At 44.7% G+C, this 24,405-nt stretch overlaps 1 protein-coding gene across 22 annotated transcripts in view; it reads left to right on the top strand.

Annotated features, from left to right (window-relative positions):
• Positions 1-22,815, top strand: part of LOC101157308 (microtubule-actin cross-linking factor 1) — a 192,909-nt gene extending 170,094 nt beyond the window's left edge. For 7 of the 22 annotated variants that reach the window (XM_023959962.1, XM_023959961.1, XM_023959959.1 and 4 more), the window contains 36 exons: positions 511-717; positions 809-1,036; positions 1,113-1,331; positions 1,420-1,623; positions 2,221-2,229; positions 3,605-3,830; positions 4,367-4,593; positions 4,687-4,809; positions 4,898-4,999; positions 5,166-5,267; positions 5,388-5,561; positions 5,642-5,797; positions 5,940-6,137; positions 6,225-6,353; positions 6,499-6,681; positions 6,756-6,911; positions 7,014-7,220; positions 7,358-7,477; positions 7,562-7,731; positions 7,807-7,966; positions 8,050-8,244; positions 8,504-8,776; positions 8,855-9,043; positions 9,117-9,228; positions 9,309-9,463; positions 9,593-9,755; positions 9,827-9,981; positions 10,058-10,132; positions 11,930-11,947; positions 12,531-12,648; positions 13,651-13,713; positions 14,048-14,080; positions 17,210-17,427; positions 19,129-19,251; positions 20,726-20,828; positions 20,919-22,559. In XM_023959962.1, coding sequence (XP_023815730.1) covers positions 511-717; positions 809-1,036; positions 1,113-1,331; positions 1,420-1,623; positions 2,221-2,229; positions 3,605-3,830; positions 4,367-4,593; positions 4,687-4,809; positions 4,898-4,999; positions 5,166-5,267; positions 5,388-5,561; positions 5,642-5,797; positions 5,940-6,137; positions 6,225-6,353; positions 6,499-6,681; positions 6,756-6,911; positions 7,014-7,220; positions 7,358-7,477; positions 7,562-7,731; positions 7,807-7,966; positions 8,050-8,244; positions 8,504-8,776; positions 8,855-9,043; positions 9,117-9,228; positions 9,309-9,463; positions 9,593-9,755; positions 9,827-9,981; positions 10,058-10,132; positions 11,930-11,947; positions 12,531-12,648; positions 13,651-13,713; positions 14,048-14,080; positions 17,210-17,427; positions 19,129-19,251; positions 20,726-20,828; positions 20,919-21,166 — 5,541 coding nt within the window. In that variant the 3' untranslated portion in view covers positions 21,167-22,559. Of the gene's footprint in view, positions 1-510; positions 718-808; positions 1,037-1,112; positions 1,332-1,419; positions 1,624-2,220; positions 2,230-3,604; positions 3,831-4,366; positions 4,594-4,686; positions 4,810-4,897; positions 5,000-5,165; positions 5,268-5,387; positions 5,562-5,641; positions 5,798-5,939; positions 6,138-6,224; positions 6,354-6,498; positions 6,682-6,755; positions 6,912-7,013; positions 7,221-7,357; positions 7,478-7,561; positions 7,732-7,806; positions 7,967-8,049; positions 8,245-8,503; positions 8,777-8,854; positions 9,044-9,116; positions 9,229-9,308; positions 9,464-9,592; positions 9,756-9,826; positions 9,982-10,057; positions 10,133-11,929; positions 11,948-12,530; positions 12,649-13,650; positions 13,714-14,047; positions 14,081-17,209; positions 17,428-19,128; positions 19,252-20,725; positions 20,829-20,918 lie in introns of all 22 variants that reach the window. The other 15 variants (XM_023959957.1, XM_023959949.1, XM_023959947.1 and 12 more) reach the window with 10 other exon arrangements.
• Positions 22,816-24,405: the final 1,590 nt, after the last annotated feature.

The following is a 24,405-nucleotide window of genomic DNA, read 5'->3' as shown; positions in this document are numbered from 1 at the left end:
GCTGTTATTGTAGATAAACAATCTAAACTTCATAAACTAAACTTAATTTTAAGGAAAATAGATTGTAAATTTTGTGAGTTTGGTAAGCCAGAGCTGAAATTGCTGTTTTCTATCTGCATGCAAAGACTCTTTAGAGTAAATTTGCATTGTTGTATAATTATTTAAAAGAGAAATTCTTCATCCTCTTGAAGATGTTCTTTTAAAAAAAACATCTTGCTGTTTATTAGTCTTTTTTCAAAATGCTCTTTTCATGACATTTCAGCTTCTCCAGTATCAGCCTACCCAAAGCTGGGTTACCATAGCAACACCGATAACTCATGTCTGTAAAAGCTTTTGAAAGGATTTTTGCCTTCTCAAGTGTCTGTATTCCAGTTCTCCCTTTCTTCACTGACATTTTTTGTTTCTATCCTGCTTTGACTTCATCTTGTATTTTTGAAAAGAAAGAAAATATCTCAGAACTAGTAACATTTTAGATTGTGATTGTGGGATCTTGTGCCTTCATCTCTGCAGGAGCTGAAGAAAGTGTCTGCTGAGAAGCGTCTGGTTCTGGACACAGTGAACGAGGTGGGAAACGCCCTGCTGGACCTGGTGCCGTGGCGAGCTCGCGAAGGCCTGGACCGCCATGTGGCTGACGCCAACCAGAGGTACCGGCATGCAGATGAAACCATCACTCAGCGGGTGCAGTTGGTGCAGGCTGCCATCCAGAGGTCACAGCAGGTACTGCGACCACTCCAACCAACAAAGCCTTTCTAATTAACATAAAGGTTTTTTTTTATTGCATCTTGCTGAATTTAATTTCTGTTGTTAGTATGAGGAGGCAGTGGATGCAGAGTTGGCCTGGGTTGCAGAGACGGAGCGTAAACTGGCGTCTCTGGGGCCTCTCAGCTTGGAGCCTGACGTGACCGTGGCTCAGCTGCAAGTGCAGAGGGCCTTCAACATTGACATTATCCGACACAAAGACACTGTAGATCAGCTCCTGAGCACCAGAGAGGACATCCTGGAGGCCTGCAGCTACGCTCAGAGAGATGCGCTGATGGCAAGTCACTCGCAGTTTATTTAGTTACTAAGAAGCATCATCTCCAGTGTCTGAATGTCTCCATGTTCTTCCTTAGGTTAAAACCAACTCTCTGAGCGCTCGTTACGATGCAGTGAGTCAGAATCACAGCGAGCGGTTCTCTGCACTGGAGCAGGCCCAGGTTCTAGTGGCACGATTCTGGGAAACCCACGAAGAGTTGGAGCCATGGCTGTGTGAAACGGAAACCCTCATCACGCAGCTTCCCCCTCCAGCCATCGACACAGATGCTCTCCGTCTGCAGCAGGATCAGATGAGGGTATTAGCATCAGTTTCTGTGATCCCCGTCTGTTCACCTGCTAAATGTCACCAACTCAACTCTTTACTCTCCCCACTTCACTGTCCAGCTTATCAGGGAGTCCATCGCCGAGCACAAGCCTCACATCGACAAGCTGCTGAAGATCGGGCCCCAGCTGGCAGAGCTCAGTCTCCAAGAGGGGGGGACAGTGAGGCAGCGCTACATGGACGCCGAGAGGCGCTACCAGGCCATCAAGGAGGAGGTGAAAGGTCGTGCCACAGACCTGGATGAGGCAGTGTCCCAGTCTTCACAGGTACGACACAGATGAGCCGCAGCAACATTCTGCAGGATGGCCTTTCTACTTCGTGTCATTTCTTTATTCAAATTAAACTTTATTGTACTACAACTTACTACAAGTAACAGTAACAGCTTTAGCTTTTGTGTGTTTATCAGTTGGTAGAAATGTAATGTCTTGTTTAACAAAGTTTAAAGTAGACCCTCAGTCAATTAGAAAGGAGAGTTACTCTTTTTACTGTCATGTCAGACATAATTTTATACATTATTTTAATTCTTGCATTTCATTTAACACGATAAAGTCAAAATGTGGAGTGGATATCACGTGTCACTTTGCACATGTACTGCATGACTGATTGAACTCACTGTATTGTTTCTCCACCCTCCGCCCCCTTCAAACCGCTCCATGTCTCACTCCTCCTCTACTCGCTCTGTTTTCATTCCTTCCTCAACCCACCACCTTGTCTCCTCCCCCATCATTCTCTCACCTAACCTCCGTCCCCCATTGTCACCTCTCATTCCTAACTCCATCCCATCCCTCGTTCATTGTGGGTGTGCTGTGTGTTGCTCCTCTCCACCATTTTCTTCATGGTCACTGCTCACTGCAATCACCCAGCTGCTAGAGGTAAGCCCACTGAGTTAAGCTGTCGCTTAACTCCTGAAAGTAAAGAATGTGTTGGTTTTCCTGGACAAGAAAAAGCTGTTGATTATTAATTATTGTCAAGACAAAAACGTATCTGTTGGTATTTCAAGAACTCAGAACTCAAATATCAGTTCTGTCGACCTTGAAGTGGAGCTGATAGGTAGTCTATTAATAACTGTAACTCACTGTCAGTCTGCCCCAGGGCAGCTGTGGCTACAACCGTAGCTACCATCACCAAGTATGAATGAGGAGTGAATGAATAATGGACATAATGTAAGCGCTTTGGGTGTCTTGAAAAAGCGCAGATAAATCCAATCCATTATTATTATTATTATTATTACTAGTCTGTGATGAGCTGCAGCTCCAGAACATCTCAGTGTTTATTGGAGCCAGAAATCAGCTGAGTCTAAGCATGAGAATGTATTGTTGTAGTTCGTGATGTGAATGTCCCTTAGAGGTTTTTTATTTATTTATATAAATCAGTTCTGACTGCCCTTCTTGATCTGTTGTTTGTAGTTACCTAAGTCTCGGTAGTATGTTGTATTCAAAAGCATCCTCTGGTTGCTCTTGTCGGAAATATCTTCTAAAGTGGACTCAGGTGTAAATGGTTTCCTGTTGTACCTGGATGACGTGCTGAAAGTGTGATACTGAGTATTGTCGAACTTTGGATTCTCTGCATCCACACATTTGTGTTACTGCAGTCTACCTGAGACGGCTGAGGCATTGATTGTATAAGATAACTGGACCGAGTGATTGTGACGTCAGTCATAGAAAATGTCTTATTTCCAGCTGTAATAAAATAAAGTCAATTCAGTTGCTATTTTGTTACGTTGGAGCCAGAAAACGTCAGTAAGAAGTGATTAGTCAATCACTTTCGCCAATCAGGAGTGAGCTTGTTGGAAGGCCACACCCATTCTAACCGAAAGCAGGCTCAGGAAAATCTGTCAATCAAACCTTTTAAAGGTTTTGACGTGAGACCACACACAGGACTTTGATTGGTCAGTTTATAACTTGAATAACTTGCAATAACAAAAAATATATTGAGCAATTAGGATTTTAAAAAAAAAAGGGAAAAGGATTAAAATTATGTTAAAAAGATGTATCAGAGCAAGAATGGCTATTCTGGCAAATAAATTGAGTAATAGCTGTTTATTTCTCAATAGAAGTCTATGGGATTTTGGCCTCTTTAGATACTTTCTGTTTGGGATGCTAAGGGGGAGGGATCACTCAGTCCAGTTCTCATATACAGTCATTATGCCTTACGTCAGGTCTCAGTACCTTCCTACTTTCAGAATGTCACCAATTACTCAAACTCTGGATCTTCATAACTGTGCCTTCTGCTTCTTTCTGCTTCCAGTTTCATGATAAGATGGACCCGCTCCTGGAGACTCTGGAGGGGGCGGTGCAGCGTCTGCGGCAGCCCCCTCCGGTGGCTGCAGAGGTGGAGAAGATCCGAGAGCAGCTGGCAGAGCATCGCGCTCAGGGGCTGGAGCTGGATAAACTGCTGCCGAGCTTCTCGGCTCTGTGCGCCCGCGGAGAGGAGCTCATCAGCAGAGCGGCTAATGACGATCCTGCTGCTCAGGGTGAGGGATGCACCTTCAAAGTCATGAAGACTCAGAAGGAATAGCTGCCATCTCCTCTTCAGAGTCTTTTCAGAATTGTCTTTGTAGTTTTTAAACTTGATCATAGTCAAAGTAAATCCTGCTGCTGCTGGAGCTGAACTGTTTACATTTTCTTCTGAGGAAAGGTCTGTGAGGTCTGTGAAATGATGGAAACCTTTACAGTTCTTATTGTGAGCTTTCGTCCTTTGAGTGGAGCCAGGGCGAATGTGACCCAGCAGTTGTTACATGATGAAATGGAGCAGGGTCAGCAGCAATAACTTTGTTTTTTTTCCAGTGAGAACAAACAGGACAGATGTCTCCTTGTTCCATCGCCCCCTCAGGAGCTTTGGGGTCTTTTAAAAGAAAGACCTCACTGTTCACAGAGATTAGGACTCACAGAATATTGAGCATACCCCTGTTTAAATTTATGGTTTAAATTTAGTTAATAAACACTTGATAAATGACGATGACATATTACCCACAATGCTTAGTGAGATTCTGTGTCTCTTATTCTGCAGCGGTTCGCTCCCGCCTCCTGCGCCTTCGCTCTCTGTGGGATGAGATCCGGCAGCGCGCAGAGGAGAGAGAGGGAAAACTGAACGATGTCTTGGACTTGGCTGGAAAGTTCTGGGCCGACGTGGTGGCCCTGCTGACCACGCTCCGAGACACCCAGGACATTGTGAAGGACCTGGAGGACCCGGGCGTGGACCCTTCACTCATCAAACAGCAGATCGAGGCTGCTGAGGTCTGAGGATGAGCTGCAGGCAGGAAAACGGAGCTGTCCTGCTTTTGCGTGCTCAGTGACTCATGAAAATGTTTTTTTAATTTTTTTTATTAGGCCATCAAGGCGGAGACAGACGGCCTGAGGGAGGAGCTGGAGTTTGTCAGGACTCTTGGAGCTGACCTCATCTTTGCCTGTGGAGAGACTGAAAAACCTGAAGTCAAGAAAACCATAGATGAGGTGAAAACTGAGACATTTCCTGAGGTTAAAAACTCCTTGGAAGCTCTCCCAGAAGTTGACCCACCAGTACATCCTGTTTGTCTTTCAGATGAATGCTGCCTGGGAGGGCCTTAACCGGACGTGGAGGGAGAGGATGGAGAGGCTGGAGGAGGCGATGACTGCCTCGGTTCAATATCAGGATGCTTTGCAGGTTTGTGTTTCTTTGGATTTATTCTCTTTTGTGCAGAGAAGCTTTAAGCTCTTTTTTCTTTAAATTTCATGTTGTTTACATTTAAATTGGAAATCCGGTTTCTGTTTTGTTCTGTAATCTTAGTGCCACCGACCTTAATCTATTCTAATCTTTGCATCGTTTTTAGGCAATGTTTGACTACCTGGACAACGCAGTGATCAAACTGTGTGAAATGTCGACCGTGGGAACTGACCTGGGAACTGTCAAACAGCAGATTGAAGAGCTCAAGGTTGGTGAAAAGCTGCTCAGTCATCCATGAACACAGACAGATGCTTGAATCTTGTACAGATGTTTAGTTGAGGACTGTATGTATTTGAAGAGCTTTCTGCTGCTTGTTTCTCCTGAGCAGCAGTACAAGGTGGAGGTATACCAGCAGCAGATCGACATGGAGAAGCTGTGCCACCAGGGGGAGCTGCTGCTGAAAAAAGTGTCAGACCAGACGGATCGAGACATGATCCAAGAGCCACTGACTGAACTCCGGCACCTCTGGGAGAACCTAGGAGATAAAATCACCCAGAGACAGGTACGGAAGCCAGTCAGGATTAAGGAAAGCATATTTGACCCCTCCTCTGTAGCCTGAGCCTCTGCGTTTCTTTCTTGCAGCATAAGCTGGAGGGGGCCCTGCTGGCTTTGGGTCAGTTCCAGCACGCCCTCTCTGAGCTGCAGGCGTGGTTGAACCACACACACACCACTCTGGACACTCAGCGACCAGTCAGCTCCGACCCCAAGGCCATCGAAATTGAGCTAGCCAAACACAACGTGAGTGTATATTCCTCCTGCTAAAGATGCTTCTTTTTTACAATCTTGATGTAATCTACCATCCTTTCCTCACACTGTTTAGACTTTAAACAATTATATTTGAACCCATAAAAAACTTCTTTCCTCTCTCTGGCTCCTCCAGGTTTTGCGTAATGATGTGCTGTCCCATCGTGCCACAGTCGAGACTGTGAACAGTGCTGCTGCTGAGCTGCTGGAGTCCTCTCCTGGCGACGAGGCCAGCCACCTTAGGGCACAGCTGGATCAGCTGAACCAGAGCTGGGAGAGTCTACTGCTGAAGACCCAGGAGCGACAGAAGCTCCTGGAGGCTGCACTGCAGCAGGTACAGGAAAACGAGAAAACAGATGATTTCCTCTCATTCTCCAGGATAAAGAAGGTTTCAGTGCCTTGTCCCTCTGTGTTTTTGCAGGCTGAAGGTTTCCATGGAGAATTGGAAGAGTTCCTCCAGTGGCTGAGGAGGACTGAGAGTCAGCTGTCTGCCGCAAAACCAACCGGGGGTCTCCCAGAAACAGCCAGGGAGCAGCTGCAGCAGCATGAGGTAACAGAAACTCAGCAGCTCACTGATCCTCTGAGGCTCATTAAAGATATCTGTGTCATCTGTCCTGCTCTCCTCCGTTTACACGCCGGGCAGATGGTGACCATCAGGCACTTTAAACCTCACTTTCTCCCCTCTCTGTCTGCAGGAGCTCCAGGGTCAGCTGGCTCAGCGATCAGAACAGTACCATCGCCTGCTGGATCAGGGAGAGTCCATGTTGATGGCCCGTGGAGGCGATGAGGCCGGACCAGGCACCACCCAGACCCAGCAGAACCTGGCTATGCTGCAAAACAAGTGGGCAAGCCTTAACACCAAGATGGATGACCGCAGGGTAAAACATATTCCTCTTTTGATTTAATTCTGTTAACTTAAATGGGAAATGTCTAATCTTTAAAACTTCTCCAGGCGAAGTTGGAGGAGGCCGTTTCCCTGGCAACAGGATTTCAGACTTCACTGCAGGACACCATCAACTGGCTGACTCAGGCTGAGCAAACTCTGAACATGGCCCAGCCGCCCAGCCTCATCCTGGACACGGTCCTCTTCCAGATTGATGAGCACAAGGTTAGACCTTCATCTCACAGAAGCCACTTTGGTTTTGTTTATGGGGGTTTTTATCTAAAATAAGATGAAGTTTGGGATTACTTAGTGTTCTCTTTTCCACAGGTGTTTGTGAATGAAGTGAACACGCATCGGGAGCAGGTCCTGGCTTTGGAGAAGGCTGGCTCTCAGCTCCGCTTTGCCAGCTTAAAGCAGGATGTGGTTCTTATCAAGAACCTGCTGCTAAGCGTCCAGGCTCGCTGGGACAAGCTGGTTCAGAGGTCTCTGGACCGCGGCCGACACCTCGATGAGGCTCGCAAACGCGCTAAACAGGTGAGAGGCTGCTTCTGCTAAACTCCAATCCTCTGGCATCTGGTCAAAAGAGTAAAGGTCAAAAGACATATGAAACATCTTATTATTATTTTGAATTTTATCTTCTTACAAAAATAAAATTGTGATTCTGTCGTCAGTTCCATGAAGCCTGGAGGAAGCTGACTGATTGGCTGGAAGAAGCGGAGAGAAAGCTGGACTCAGAAGTGGAGATCTCCAATGAACCTGACAAGATCAAAGTACAACTCACTAAGCACAAGGTATCACATCATGGAGTAAAATAACTCAACATTAGAACCACATTCTGCTCTAATCTGCTCTCTAATGTTTCTACGTCTCTTCAGGAGTTTCAAAAAGCTCTGGGATCGAAGCAGCCCGTTTACGACACCACAGTGAGGTCCGGGAAGGCCATGAGGGATAAGGCTCAGCTGCCCGCCGACCAGCAGAAACTGGATCACCTGGTGGGGGAAGTTCGTGATAAATGGGACACGGTTTGTGGAAAGAGTGTAGAAAGGTACAGAAACATCTCATCTGATTACTAAAACAAAAGAAAAGTAGATGTTTAAAGATGTTTCTCTCTTCGATGCAGGCAGCACAAGCTGGAGGAGGCTCTGCTGTTCTCCGGTCAGTTTGCAGAAGCTCTTCAGGCTTTGGTGGACTGGCTCTACCGAGTGGAGCCTCAGCTGGCTGAAGACCAGCCTGTCCACGGAGACCTGGACTTGGTATCAAATCTCATGGATACACATAAGGTGCGTCACTACAGAAGCTCAACATCTGCTTCTCTGAATTCTGAGCCAACTCCTCCACAACCCTGTTTGACCCTCTGCTGCAGGCTTTTCAAAAAGATCTAGGAAAGAGAACCAGCAGCGTTCAGGCTCTGAAGCGTTCGGCCCGGGATCTGATGGAGACGGGTCGCGACGACACTGCCTGGGTCAAGGTTCAGCTGCAGGAGCTCAGCAACCGCTGGGACACAGTGTGCGCCCTGTCGGTGACCAAACAGACCCGCCTCCAGCAGGCGCTCAAGCAGGTCAGAACGCAAGCAGACGCACGGCAACAAAACTGCACATCTGGAAGATTTTTTGTTGACGCTGACTCTGTAGTTTGATTCCAGTGTAGCCATGTCCCATTTGTAAATGTTCCACTTAAAAACACAACATAGTGGTTCTAGCATGTCTTAGTATCAGTCAACACAAATATTTTTACATTTTCAAAATTCTGTTATTTGTGCAACAAAAATGAAGCCGACCTTGTTTCAAACAAAGTAAAGGACCTTCATTTTGTGTTAGGCCGAGGAGTTTCGCACCGCCGTGCAGCTGCTGCTGGAGTGGCTCTCCGAAGCAGAACAGTCGCTCCGTTTCCGTGGGGTCCTCCCTGAGGAGGCGGAGACGCTGCAGGCGCTGCTGCGGACCCATCGAGACTTCATGGGAACCGTGGAGGAGAAGAGGACCGACGTGAACAAGGCCGCTGGCATGGGAGAGGCCATCCTGACAGTTTGTCATCCGGATTCCATTACCACCATCAAACACTGGATCACCATCATCAGGGCGCGCTTTGAGGAGGTGAGGAAAGCTACAATCTTTGGAGGTTTACAGCATCCGGTTCATTCTTTGAGGGAAGTACATGTCTTTGCCTTTCAGGTGTTGACCTGGGCCAAGCAGCACGAACAGCGACTGGAGACGGCTCTGACCGAAGTGCTCAATAATGCCAACCTGCTGGAGGAGCTGCTGTCGTGGCTGCAGTGGTCCGAGACCACACTGATCCAGAGAGACACGGAGCCGCTTCCTCAGGACATCCCACATCTCAAAACGCTCATCGCCGAGCACCAGGTGGGCTTTCCTCCAGGTTTTCTCCTGCTGCCTCCTTGATAGGTTTTCTTCACCGTCCGTTTGTGGCTTTCAGACGTTCATAGAGGAGATGACGCGGAAGCAGCCGGATTTTGACAAAGTGACAAAGACTTACAAAAGGAAACCAGCAGAGCCCCCCAGCAGCCTGGCTGAGAGGAGAGGAGCTCGTACGTTTGCTTCACTTTACTTGGTAAACAAAAATTCCAACATCCACCAGATTACAACAGTCCCTCCTTATCCTGGTTAGGCAAACATCAGCAACAGCAGCAACAGCAAGCCCCCATGCAGCTCTCCGGAGCCAACCCCAGACTCAACCAGCTCTGCGCCAGGTGGCAGCAGGTGTGGCTGCTGACTCTGGACCGCCAGCGGAAACTCAACGACGCTCTGGACCGACTGGAAGAGGTGACTGACTTCAGTGTTATCTGGAAAAAAGTCTAAAATGGTCAAACTTCTTTGTTTAGCAGTGTTTGACCTTTTTCTTTGACTTTATCTGGCTTTTTATGTTACATTAAATATGTCATCTACTCTCAGCTCAAGGAGTTTGCCAACTTTGACTTTGACGTGTGGAGGAAAAAGTACATGCGCTGGATGAACCACAAGAAGTCTCGAGTCATGGATTTCTTCCGCCGCATCGATAAGGACCAGGACGGAAAGATCACACGGCAGGAGTTCATCGACGGCATCTTAGCTTCAAGTACGATCATCTCTTGTTGCTTGTCCTTAACTTCCAAGAGCATGTGCCAGAGTTCTGTTCTGTCTGTGCAGAATTTCCAACAAGCAAGTTGGAGATGACGGCAGTAGCGGACATTTTTGACAGAGACGGAGACGGTTACATCGACTATTATGAGTTTGTGGCTGCTCTGCACCCCAACAAGGATGCCTACAGGCCCACCACTGATGCTGATAAGATAGAGGACGAGGTAAGGGCATGTGAGAGATGCATCTCAGGAACAAAAATGAGCACCAATGTGCTGACTGCTGTCTGGGGTCTTTCAGGTGACCCGGCAGGTGGCTCAGTGCAAGTGTGCCAAGAGGTTCCAGGTGGAGCAGATAGGAGAGAATAAATACCGGGTGAGTGTTATTTGAAACTCTTCAGGATGATGTTTAGAAAATGCCAGCTGAAGATCTGAGTCGGAGAGAATTTCTGAAAAGATCCAAACTTGTAATGTTGGTGATGTTTGATTTTTTTCGCTTAACCCCTAAAAGACTATAAACAGATGCTGCATTAGCATCCTCAGAGTTTAAAAAGAAGAAAAGAAAGAGGAAAGTGTCTTGTGGGTTGTTTTTGACCCAGTTCTGTAGAATTAAACATGTTCTAACTGTAACAGCTTCTCTTCACAATGTTTTCACCAGTGTCTATCACACTATCACAGTATAATAACAAGATAACATGATTTAACTTCTCACAGCTCCAGGACTTCCTTCTCTGTGTAAATGTTATCGCACAGATGCACACTGACACAGACCCACACTTTTATATGGTTTTATAGCTGAACACCCCCAAAAAAACGTTGTATTGTTTGTTTTTGTGTTCTTTACATAAGTTTAAAATTTTCATCAAAGCTTTTCTCACAACAAGGTTTTAGGCTCTGCAGCTGGAGCAGGTCAGCTCTCCTCAAACATCTTTACATAGTTCTTCATCTGCATCACCCCCACTGTCGAGATAAGCTCACACAAATGGCAGACACGGCAAGTTCGTATTTGTCCACGTAACAGAGGCATCTCTGTTGTTTAAGGAAAGTCTCCTTCATGTGTGTTCTAACTTCATTTTTGCTTCAGATTTGATACACTGGTTCATAGAAAGAGCCTTTAATATACAGCAAAGGCTCAGCTAAAACAAGCCATCATTACATCACTAACACTCTGGTGTTGAATATAAAAATTAAACTGGATGTAAACCTTACTCTCTCTGGTTTTTAGAATAGTTTTCCTATAATGGCTAAAATAATTTAACACTAAACTTGGGAATTTAAAGGAAAGATGGCCTGAAAAAAGCTCTGTTCAAATGAAGCAGTAATGCCAACCGCCCTCAGTCTATCTCAGGGATGCGCAGCTCCAGGCCTCAAGGGCCGGTGTGTCTGCATGATTTCCAGATATCCAGGCCCAACCCATGACTGATTACCTAGTTCAAGTGAAGTGTTGCCATTTCGCTTTTTAAACCATCTGAGTACCAAGCAGCAAGTCACGTGAGTTGATCTTTTTACAAGAAACGGAGATGTTAATCTGAAGCTGCAAAGCCTTCACTGCTTTGCATGTCGTCAACTGTTTCTGGGCCTTTCATTGGTAGTTAATTTTAGGTTTCTCATGAGTCTTTTTGCAAAGAATAAACTTTAGGAAGCAGAAAACGCATCCGACTTTCAAAAGAAAAAGAGAAGCAGTGACATTTTTGACAGTTTGAACAGAGCTCCGAATGTCTGACCAAAAACCAACGGTTAGCTTTCCAAACCCTGAAGTGTGGGGTTTTATTTATCCATCTGCGTTTTGTGGATCTGTGCACATTTTACAGCAGTCAAAGACTCATTTTTAACAGCAGCATTTCATTTACTGGATCACTGACACCACTGCAGACCTCCTCTCCTTCATCATCCTCCTCTGATGATGATGAGTGCAGCCAGCGTTTGGCTGCAGGACACTGGAGATTTTAACCCTCATCTTTTTGTCTGCTTTGTGTCTCGCTGCATGTCAACCCTCCACTTCCATCTTCTTTTCCAACTCCATCCTCTAACTCCACAAACATCACTGAGGATCTCTACCACAAACGGTTTTGCTCAAATGAACATGAGTTCTTAGTTCTTGTTGTTTCATTCTCGCTCTGTTTCTTTCTCCTTGTGTTCCTCTGCTCCTCCCCGTCTGCCGGATTTATTGTAGTTCTTCCTCGGAAATCAGGTAAAGTGCCTCTGCCATATATGGACGCGTGAAAGCTGCTTCCTCGTCGTCCTCCACCACAGATCCTCAGGCTGCAAACACAAACTCACAGAAAAATCATTTGAAAGAAGCAGCGCTCCTCTGTGGCTTGGCGGCGAGTGATCAGGTTTCACCGCCCTGTCGTGTTGATGTCGGGATGTGTTTGCCGCGTGGGGAAGCAACATGGCTGAAGGGATAATTAACATTTTGCTGCAAAACTGTGTGCTGAAGCAACCAAGCAAGTCAAGCTGCTTGGAGAGAAATCCAGAGGATTTCTTCTGCTTGGTCACCTTTCACTGGGAGATTGGAAAATGTGAAAATGATGGTTTTCTCACAATCATGATGGTGGTGGTCTTGTTTGAGTGACTGTATCTGAATCTTCGGTTCTGTCAGTGCATGCTTTTTTTTCTGTCACTGCATGGAGTAGAGATCAGATTTGGTAAATTGGCTTCTTGGTGTGAAATTGGGCATTGTTTTCAAATCATTTATCAGAACAATAACTATTGTTTCTTCCTCCTCTCATCTCCCCGTGTCCTTTTCTCCTCCTTCCTCTCCATCTGCTCAGTTCGGAGACTCTCAGCAGCTGCGTTTGGTGAGGATTTTGCGCAGCACTGTGATGGTGAGAGTTGGAGGGGGCTGGATGGCTCTCGACGAGTTTCTGGTCAAGAATGATCCCTGCAGAGGTGAGTGATGTTTACCCACAAACACAAGCGTCTCCTTTTGTTACCAGACTCCAGTTGTTGGGAATTCCTAGACTACTGCAGAATCTATGATTGTGTCATTACGGAAATCTCTGCAAAGAATTCTGGTAAATTTCTAGCGCACTGGATTTTAGAATTGTTGTTCTGGACAGCACTACAAAATGGTGAACTCACTATAAAGCGCACTAAGTATTCAGCGGTGAAGGAAATCGGACACAACCTTAAACTTTTTCTATTTTGTTACCGTTTCCATTAAGCATCTGAAGGTGATGCATTATGGGACACAAAGTACTCCTCAGTTTCTGTCTTGTTTGGTTGAAATAGTTTCTTCTAAAGTAAAGAGAAGAAAACATTCTTTTTTATAGAAGCAAAAATTTGTCTGCCTTCTGCTTAAAAAGCCTGTGATGTGTAAAGCTCTGCTTTTGTGTGGATTTGAACCCTCAGCGTCTCATCAGTTGCCTAATTAGAAAGATGGCTGTGTAGAAAGGGGTTTACAACTTTAGATGTTTATAGGAAAACATGCTGATAAGAAATAAACAATTCATCCAAGTCAGAAATCTTACAAATTAAAATTAAAAGAGCATATTTTACTGTTTTCTAGCTGTTTTTCTTTATTATATAAGTCATTTAAAAATAGAAGAAGGCCGTGTTCCCAAACAAGCATGAATGCTCCAGCAGGTTGCACTGGAACCTCCTGGGCAGCGGGTGAAGCAGTTAAAGGTTAACTCCCGTTTGTCATGTTTGTCAGCAGGTGACGGGGTCGCTGCTCTTCCTCCTCTCCTCCCTGGACTGTTTCTCTCTCATATCTGTGTTCTTTCTGTCCATCATGAGGGGGTTCATCCTCTTTTATTTCATCTTCCACATCACTTCTTCACTCCTCACTTTCCATTGTGTAATTAAGATGGTAGTTTGCATGGTGCATGGGCCTCAGATCTCTCCCTCCCCTTTTCTTCCTCCCTCTTTTTGTTTTTTCTCTTTCCTCAGTGCATCATCCAGGACTTAAGATTCTCCGCTCCGATTCCAGTAGCTCCATCTCATCTCGTATAGGTTGGGCTTCTCTCTTTCTCACTGCCTGTCTTTTGGTCCTTTTTCTGTGTTTTCCTCTGGTTGGTTCTCTGCAGGTTTCTTCTTTTGTCCTCTTTTCCCTGTTCTCTTGGGTTTGTGGGTTTTGGCTTTGTTGCTGTGCCTCGCTGACCGCCTGACTAACTGTTGCTGCTGACATCTTGAACTGTGATCATGTTTTAATACGTTTCCATGGCGACTGCCTTCGGCGTGGACTCCTGCGTTGAGCCGTGTGCCTTTTGAGCTGTGTGTTTTTTTGGCGGGGAGACTGTCTTCGTTCCGCATGCAGTTCTTTCACGTTGTCTCTTGTGTCTCTCAGTGACGGTCACTCCTGGCTATTTCTGCTGCCGAGGTATCTACTCTTCCTCTCTGTCTGCCACCTTTCATTCATCTGTCAAGCTCCATGTTTAACCACAGCTGTGTGTCCACATATGTGTGTGCACTCTTTCTAACGGTTGGCAGACGCTGGTTTCCGTCTTTTGTCAGTTTGTCACGTGTTTTCCTCGTGCTTCCCTCACGCAAAGCAGAAGCAGGACTTGGCCAATCCCTGGTCTGCTCAGGTTTTCCTTTGAACATCTGCACCAAAAGATCGAGCAGGAATCTGTTTGCATGTTCACAATTTAAAAACCAAAAGAAAGCAGGAGGATATTTGAGTAAGTCCTGGATGTGGCCAACTTGGGTTTCTATTAATGCAGCTTGCGGCACAGCTCCTGTCAGTGAGATTTCTGAGCGCTGGGGAAAGAATCCAAGGCTGGCTTTAAGCGAGGTGCCGGCTGAGCTGATGGTTGTGAAAGCTGCAGCCCTTCTCTCCTCTTTTTTTCTGTCTTTCTCTGTAAATCTGTCTTACAGTCATGCAAAAAATGAAGAAAGCCCCCTTTTTATTTCTGATGTAAACTAGTTTGAGAATAATAAAACAACATTTTAGACCTACTTGGTCTTAATCCAACCTCAGATAAACTTTAACACTTTTTATTATTAAACACAAAATGAATTTGACCATTTTTAACCCCCCTTTTTTAAAGTCCCATTCTCTTCATCTTTTGCTCTGTTGTAAAATCGTTCAGTGTTATGATTATGCCTTTTTTAGCCAAAAATAAAGAATAAAATCATTTTCTAGGGCATCCTGAAGAGCAGCAGTAGTTTTTTAGAAATTTGCCTGGAAATCACCATTGGTGTGGAGCAGCCCCGCCCCCTTCTCCTCAGAACGGGGATCTTACTCGCACAGAATATTTTCTACGTTACAAATGCAAACGTTTTTCAAAAGCATATTTGCATCTGCTCTTTATTCATGATTTGAATAAATAGATACTCAGAAATGCAATTTAGACCTTAAATTTCTTTACATATGTCCTCCGTCATCAGATAAAAATGACAAGAACATGTTAAAAAAAACACAATTCTAACACTTGTCTGCAAAGGAGTCAAACTAGCAAATTCCCACCACATTACATGTTGACCCTGGAGGGGCTATGTTCAGAACTCCCAGCATGCTAGCACAAAGCACAGAGGTAGAAGTGTCATGAGTCACAAGAACTAAACATTGATTCAAAACTTTCTTTTAGAAAATCATTCTTAAAAACAACCAGCTCCTAAGACATTGCTGCCTGTTTCAGAGTTGCCATAAAGTAGCTTCTCTACTCTTTAGGCAGGAAGATTTGCCGTCTACACCATAAAAAGGATCAGCTCCTTTTGTAAAAGAAACATCTTTCTTCTCAACCAAATGACAAGCAATTTTGTTCCTATAAGTTTAACTTCTGCATATTACTTTTCTGTAATAGATGAATTTTAATGTTTTAATTATCTGAGGATGAATTAAGCGAATTTGAAGGCCTTAAAATGTTGCTGTCTTGTTATTTTCAGTCCTTATGTCTACATTTGACATGAAAGTGAACATATTTTAGTATCACATGACTGTTGTTTTTCAGCTCTTTCCTCCTCCTCCTCCTCCTCTTCATCACTTTCCCCCTGCGGCTGGCTTCTCCAGGCTTCCTGCTGTCTGCTGCACTCCTTTCTGTCCAGAAATGCTGCTCAGCATCTTTGGAAGGGAGAAACCCTGAATCTGGGCTCTCTCCTGAGCATTAGTCAGGCATGACTGCTGCCCCCCCCCCTCCACACGTGTATTACACACAGCCTGTGCACCCATCGCAGAGCTGAGGGGGGGGGCTCCTTTGCAGCTTAGAAGAGGATGTGAAATGAAAGCTCCACTGAGGAAGGAGAGGATGTGCTTTACTCTCCACAGTGCTCGCCTTCATCTAAAGAGTAGTTTTCATGTCGTTAACTGGAGACACTGGTTCATGCTCAGATGTTTAGTCACAGACTGTGGATCTTCACTACAGTTATTCCTGGTTAATGGGTTAATCACTCACTACTATTAGAGCAGGGGTGTCCAAACCTTTTGCTAAGAGGGCCAGATTTGGTGAGGTGAAAGTGTTTGAGGGCCAACCAAATCTGCCTGACATATTTATCCTATTTTCACTAAATTAAATGCAAATTAACTATTTAATGGGCATTTTATGCAATGCTTTATTTTTTTATATTTACACATAAAAAAAATCTAAATGCTTTTACCCAAATGAATGTGAATTTATCCATTTTTCGCACCGTTCATTTCCAGTTAGCTTGTCGTAGAGAGAAAGTCTCGTCTGGTAGTCCCTCTTGAGATTGAGCTTCTTTAGAACGGCTCCACTGTCTTGGCATATTAGGCAGACGACACAGTTGTTGTTTCATATTAGTCTGGAAAATGTTTCCCTTATTCTGGAGTTGGTGGCCCTCACTGTCAACTGTTTTGTTTTTTTACTGATGACATTTTTTAAAGGAATTAGAAAGGTCACATGACTGCATTTCCACACATTTACAACAACTTAAACTGTAATTTAGCCGAATGGAAAAATTAAATTGTAAACACACTTGTTAGAAAATTCTGGTTGTAGCATTTCATTGGTTTTATGAAAGGAGCGTGCAGAAATGTAAACACGGGCCGGGCTTTGGACATGCCTGTTCTAGTCAGGATCTGATCAGACAATGCAACCAGGGAGTAGCTTAGACTCCTCCTGTCCTTTAATCTGAACTGGTGTGAGGTCAAATCCCAAATTGAGGTGGTTTATGTCACTGCTTTTTGGGAATATAATTTTTGATATTTGCAGACTGACTTCGTACTGACAGATTATCTGCGGCCATGGCAGTTTCTCCAGATTACGCTTCAGGTGTACAGAACTTTCTGAACTTTTGGGTCAAAATAAATTTCCCTGTTGCACTCCCTCACTTGCACCCTCCTAAAGTGACTCTGTTTTTGGACTTCCTGATCTCCTGCTCCGCTCACCTGCACTCTCAAGACAAACACTTTAATGTCTGGAAGCACTGACTCTCCCTCACTCTGCTCGCTGCCTCTGCTGCCCCCTGCTGGAGGAGAAACTGTGATCCCACCAAGAGAGCTCATTGCACTATAATGAGGTCTCCTCCCGCTCCTGTCTTCTGTCTGCAGCTCGAGGCCGCACCAACCTGGAGCTGAGAGAGAAGTTCATCCTTCCTGAAGGAGCATCTCAGGGCCTGGCTGCCTTCCGATCACGAGGTCGGCGCTCCAAACCGGGATCCCGCAACGCCTCGCCCACCCGCTCCTCCTCCTCGGCCTCCCACAGTGGAGCCTCCTTACCTTCAGCTCCATCTACACCTGCCACCCCGACAGCCTCCACCTCATCCAGGGTAAGGGTGACAGTCTGCAACCGTTCTTTACAGGACCCTAAGCGAGCCAACCTTCACTTACTGTTATGCTACGTACACTCCAGGCATCTAAGACGCGTTCAAGAACGCATTAAACGAGCATTCTTGAATTTGCTTTTAGCATATGGCGTTCACATTGGGCTGTCCCCACCCCATGTTAGTGCATGTACACAGAAGAGGCTTGGTGTGAAATGTCACACAATTTTATTCCGATAAATAAAAGACCTGATCTCTTACAATTCTAGCCGGGCACAAACCGAAATTATTAGTTTCTCCTCTATGATCAACAGTTCTGTGAGTTACAGAAAAACGCCATACGTCAACACCAAATCTGAGTCCCTGATTGGTCAAAGTCCAAATGGTTTACCTCTCAACGTGCGTTTAATGCCTGCGTGTGTTTTCTATGTAGAGCCTGAAAATGATCATAAAAACATGTGTTGCAACACGAGAGTTTTAAATGTGGAAGTCCGAAATGCGCATTGAGGTGCGTTTACAAAGACTCTTCACTGGATGCGGTCGCTTGAACGCGCACTTCTGAGCCCGTTGTGAACGTAGCATAACAGAAACAAGATGGAAAACAAAACGTTTCTAGAGACTTTACTTAGTAAAACATAGAGAAAATCTATAACATTGTCAGGACTAAATAGGTCAGAAAAAACATAATTATTCTGAGTACAGTTCAAGCTCAGTCATGTGTTTCCAGCTGACTTTAGGAACGGTTTATAGAGCAGTGAACGATGTTGCACTACAGAGGGTCTGCTTCCTCAAAGGGTTAAGAAGTTCTGCTGCCTCAGAAAAACTCCTGGCTTTGGTTTCTCCTTCGCTTCATGTTTGGAAGTTTGTCTCCTGTGTTTTCTCGTTGTGTCTTTTCCCTCAGAGTTGCAAGTGGAGCAGAAAAATAATCAGATCACCCAGATGTCCTGTGGTTTTTCTTATATGTGCGTTTCTTGGGTTTTTGTTGCACACCAAGGGTGTAATGATACATTTTATTACAGATTAAATTCATATTATAATTTGTGATTGCTGATCTGATCCATAGTGGATATTGGTTCATTTTGAACGATCCGATTGACTGTCCTAAAAATGGATCCAGGACATCTTTAGCCAAAAATTCCACCAGTGTGACTCAGAGAGAAACACCTGGATACTGAACAGTGCAGGTGACATTTTCCAGATTGCTTATATTTTTTTCTCAAAATCAAGTGTAAATTGAATGTGTTAACAAACAAACAAACAAACAAGTGAACAAGAATTAATGACAAATCTATTCACAATTTCCAATATCCATTTAATCGATTTATTCTATTTTGAAATGATTTTTCATGTGGATTTGATTAACATTTTGCCTCAGATCGATGTGGATGGATCGTAGGAATAGAAATCGATTGAGTCGATTAATTGTTGCACTCCATTACTCACTGTTTATTTGTTGTCATCCTTCTGTTGTCACTTCATCCTTAATTGTGGGTTTCTGTCTTTTTTTTTCCTGTCATCTTTTTGTCTCCTCTTTTGCTTCTGTCATTTACCCTGCTTTCAAAAATGTCTGTCTGCACTGACCATTTAAAAAAAAAACAAAAAAAAACAACCCCAAAACATCCGCTTTTACACAACAACGCTCTGCGCTGTCTGACCCCCACAACTCCCCCCTCCCCACATCTGCTGCTTTCCCTCCTCCCTTTTCAGTCCTCCCTCCCTCATTCGCGTGACTATGCTAAGCCGTGGCTGGCAAACAGTAAAAGCCCAACGCCGGCCAAGTGCCCCTGCTGCCCAGAGCTCGGTGTCAGCCCCAGCACTCCTGGGCACGAGGTAACGCACCCACGCCACCCACCCACCCCGTCCTGCCCCACCCGCCCCACCCCTCTGGAAGCGCTGATGCACTAATGCACCCAAACGCTTGACGCCGCCCTGCAGGACGATTGCTGCCACGCAGCAGTCGTCAAAGCTCTTGAGGAGAAGTCCCCAAAGCAGTTCAGACAGAAACCGGATCCCTGATTTTGAGTCTACCGATTCATGTCATGGTCATTTTCAACGGTTCTGATTGAGAAGAAGAAAAATATATATTTTTTTTCTGTTCTTTATTAGTTTTTGATTTACGAAAATCTAAAAATCGAATGTAAACTTTATGATAAACTTGAGAAAATGACACAAATGTGTGCGTCTGACCTTCTGCACTTAGACTGTTGTGTTTGTGTTGTTGTTTTAGTGTTGGTCTGTTGTCAAACATGTGAGTTTCTACATAAATGTGTCGTACTGTTAGAACTTTCTCTAGTTCAGTCCAGAGGTGGGTAACGAGTAACGAATAAAAAAGTAACTAAAAAAGTACTCGCACTCCTACTTTTTCTGTGGGTAGATTAGTGATGCAGATCTGGCCTCCTCTGTTCTCTGTATCTCATGTTACTTCAGGTCAGTTTGATCATTTACTCCAAACATGAGGACTAGCTTCAGTATAGCCAGAGAAGACTGTAATCTGAAGCTACGTTCACACTGCCCTCTGCCACTTTGACGCTTGAACACTTGTAATCAAAAGTCTATGGAAACACACGTAAAAGTGGGTTTTCACGCGCATTCACGCATAGCTACACAAATTTCTACAACTTTTTTTGGGACCTACATATAAAACCCGCCGCCAGTAAACACACGCTGAAATTTAAACCAAGTTTAACTTTAATCAATCAGAGACTCCGATTTGGTAGTGAGGTATGGATTAATTATCGGAAGTGCCAACCGTTTGGCAATTGATCATAGAGGAGAAATTAATAATTGCGGTTTTTGCCCATCTGGAGTTCTATGACATATCGGCCTGGATATGTCATATCCTGGATAAGATTACTCAGATTTGCATCGCTTCGACATTTCGCACCAAGTCTCCGCCAAGTGTAGGTGGTGGACAAGCGCTAGTAAACAAGAAGAAGAAGCCCCTCCCTGCATGTACAGTTTGAACATCATGGGCTATATGCCTGTTCTTAAATCATGTTACTTGCCCGGTGTGATCGTAGCTTAAAGGTTCCAGGTATTTTTATTATTTTTTCTTAAAAATGCAAGACGTTTTGTGTATTTATTATCTTATTCTTCTGATATTTGAGGCAGTAAATTAGATATTACATTTAAAACTGTACTCGGTTATAGTTTTTTATTATTCAATTGTTTTAATGATTACTTTTATGCTACAATAATTCTATTTTCAAGTACTACCACTCTAACTTAAACAGCCTTTAGCTGCTCCCCCTGCCTCTGGGGAATTGAGTTTTTTTTGGCTGATCTTTGGTGTGTTCGCCTGCAGGGGGCAGCATCTGGGTCCAAAATAAGGAGGACAACCTTCCATTCGAGCAGAGGCTCGCTGACGGGAGAGAACGGAGGAACGGCGCATACCAGCAAACGTACCGGTGAGTGCTGAGCGTTCTGCTGCTGTGTGCGGGTTTTTCTTGATGTTTGTCCCTCAGACGCTGAGTCATCACCCTCCGTTTTCCTCTCAGATCCTAAAAGAGGAGCGTCCACGGCCAGTGGCCCAACCAGCAGAGCGGGCAGCCGAGCGGGCAGCAGGGCCAGCAGTCGGCGCGGCAGCGACGCTTCAGATGCTTCGGAGCTTCAGGATGCTCACTCGGTCTGCTCCGACACCTCAGACACCCCAAGACGGCCTGGGGGCGGAGCCAAACCTTCCAAGATCCCCACCATTTCCAAGAAGACCGCCAGTCCAAAGACCACAGGGTCTGCAAAGAAGTGAATTAGACAATGAAACAAACTTCTTGGATGTACCAGCAGGAATCTGGACCTCGATCCAGGCGACCGATGCACTACGACTGATCATTTCCAGGGAAAGGAGGAGATGGAGAGTCTCCATCTCACTCTTCCCCACGCCTACGACCGACTGAACATGCACAAGAGGAGAGTCCTGGTCCAGTTGTTTCTGACCCAGTCTGTGGGGGGTCGACACATATTTCTCCCCTTTCAGACATCTGCTTTGCCTTTGCCCCAACCCAAACCCCAAAATGGAACCAAACACCAACCACAAGATGCTGCCTTATTTCACAGAAACACTCTGTCCTGATCAGGCAGAGAATTCAGACTTAACAGGGGGCAGACACGCCACCGCCACCACCGCCGCTCCGCACAGCAGAGAGGCTCTCGTGACATTCAGCAAAAACTCTGAACGGATTGCGGGTGAAGTATTTTTGCCTGCGGATCAACCGTCTCAAGGATGCGTCAAAAAAAGCAAAATATGCAACGACTGCCATGTCTCTTCCCTGGACTGGCTGCACGCAGAGCGGCTAACCTCAGAGCGGACGCCACCACACCAAGACTGACTCCTCCCTGGATCTGGTTCTGGGGGGGTGTTGCTTCCACGAGGGCCCCTGCGGTTTCACACCACCCGACTCCCAAAAATCACCATCTAGCAATAGAAAGGACTGTTTTTATGGTGACGACTAACAGCACATTACTGACAACAAGACTTGTAAGCTAACATGTTAACGACCATGTTCACGGAGCCCAACAACCAGCATGCACTAACCGCCTCTCCCTCTGCTGTTCCATCTTTGAGTCGACGTCATACGACGCGCACACGGCCCGTCTGTTACAGGAAGCAACAGAGGTCAAGAGTCACTGTATGCAAAACTTGCAAATGTCGTTTAGTTTTTCAGATTAATTTATAATCCAGCTGTACTTTTTGTTATTTAGCTTAAATAAATACCTATTTATTTTTCATGTCCTTGTCATATCACATCAGCAGAGAGTGATTTAGTATTATGGCCGAGGAGGACGTTTTGTACCGAGCAGAGGTCCGCTCTGCCCTTTGATAAGTTTTGTGTGTCGAGTGTGTTTTTACTGCATTGTAACGTTTCTCACATGAGCGCTGATTCCAGTGACAGCCTTGTTTGTTGAACTTTCTTTGTTGCTAACGACGACCGTTTCCTGACCAAAGGGGTTTACCCTTCACATGTAGAGCGAACTACAGGTATGAATGAGGGGGATCTGAGCAGAAGGAAAGCCCCCCCCGTGTCCCTCCCCAGTGTCTCTTCTTCCTGCCTTTTTTTTTCTTTCCTCTGATGTTCTGTGCTTTGCGGGGATGAGTCATCCCTGCATCGTCTCAGTAAATGATATGAAGTTTTTGGGAAAAATAATGAAAGAACAGTCAAAAGAAGAAGAAGACATCTTAAACTGATTTTTTTTTCTATTTATTTATTGTGTGGGGGGGGGTCAGGGTTCAGAAAGTGTGGGAGACGTTTGCTGCTTTCTGATGCTACTCTCACTGGGATGATAACATGCAGGGGGGGGGGGGGGGTACCACGAGTCTCTTGTGTAAAATTAAAACTAAAATTATAAACAATTTTTTGTTCTGTTTTTGTATTAAAATGATGCTTGCAGTAAAGGCTGGCTCTGTGTTTGTGTTTCCTTTCTGGCCCCCCAACTATGGAAGATGGACTCAAATGAAAATCATGTTTGATGTTGACATGTTCTTGTGGCATTTTTCTAATGATAGAGGACACTCTTTCAGAAAATCAAGCTCAAAGTGGAATTTCTTAGTAATCGTAGATGAAAAAATATGCTGGGTGGGTCACAATTTCCCTACACGGCTCTGCAATGGGGAAGGAAAGGGGGGCGGGGTTGCTCTGCACCAACAATCTCGCCCACAACTTGGGGGATTTTCTAATGAACTCCTGCTGCTCTGCAGAAACTATGTCCTAAAAAAAACGACAGATTTTATGATTTTGCATAAAACAGCATAATTATAATTGAAAGACTTTTAAAAATAGATCAAAGTGGAAGTGGAACTTTAAGTTCTCCTTTTTTGCAGATCTGTTCCCAGAGTACTATGAATGTAACCCTTGTGCTATCTTAGATGACCCCACCCTTACATTGACGTGTTCTCCCTACCATGACAAAGGTGGAGAAAGGTGGAAAGATTTCATGTAATCCATGGACACCGGTGAGATTCACAAATCACTGAAGAAAAAAGATTCAGCGCACTGTCTAGTGGGTCTAGATGACCCAACTCCCAATGTTAAAGTGCCTAGGATAGCAGGTGTTTGCTCGCTGCAGCGAAGAAACATGTCATTGATACTTTATTCAACACCAAAAAAACAAATCCATTTTCCCCTAGACCACGTGTCAAACTCAAGGCCTACAGGCCAAAAGTGTCCTGCCATGTCATTTTATGTGGCCAGCGAGATCATAAAAATGTTGAATTTCTTAAAATAAAAAAATTGGTGTGCATTTATTCATATCTAGGGGCAATTGGACTTGAAATATGGGATTGGGCAACTAAACATTAGGACTTAAACACTGTCCATAGAACCTAACCTGACAGAATCAAATTTAAGAGGATTTATGCTAGAGTAACAAGCAAACATATGTTTTCTATGCAACTGTAATTGTCACTTTAGAAAATTATAATAAATAAATTATTAATTTAACATCAAAGAGTAGTTACGTTTATTTTTCATTACATTTAGTTACATGTAAAAGGTATATCTGGCCATTTGAGGACAGCCACTATGCTGATGTGGCCCTCTGTGAAAATGAATTTGAAACCCCTGCACTAGACCAACAAATGAAAAACATTCCCTTTTTGTAACCCTTGTGCTATCCTAGGCACTTTAACATTGGGAGTGGGGTCATCTAGACCCACAAGACAGTGCTCTAAACCTTTTTTCTTCAATGATTTGTGATCTTCACTGGTGTCCATGGATTACATGAAATCTTTCCACCTTTATCCACCTTTGTCATGGTAGGGAGAACACGTCACTGGTCATCTTGACCCCATAGGATAGCACAAGGGTTAGAGAAAGGGGAGGATTTCTGGAGGAAACCTGCACTGATGCAGAAGATCATGGTTGAAGTTTCGACCCTCTAACAGATCAATATTTCACTTTTTCAAGCTTTACAAGTGATGATTTGCTGTTTTCACGGTGTATCTTCAGGCCACTCCCACACACTTTTCCTTGGATGCAATTCTTAGAAGAA

This window comes from Oryzias latipes, chromosome 11 (assembly GCF_002234675.1).
Source record: "Oryzias latipes chromosome 11, ASM223467v1".
Classification (NCBI taxonomy): Eukaryota; Metazoa; Chordata; class Actinopteri; order Beloniformes; family Adrianichthyidae; genus Oryzias; species Oryzias latipes.
This window is presented reverse-complemented; position numbering and strand designations above follow the sequence as displayed.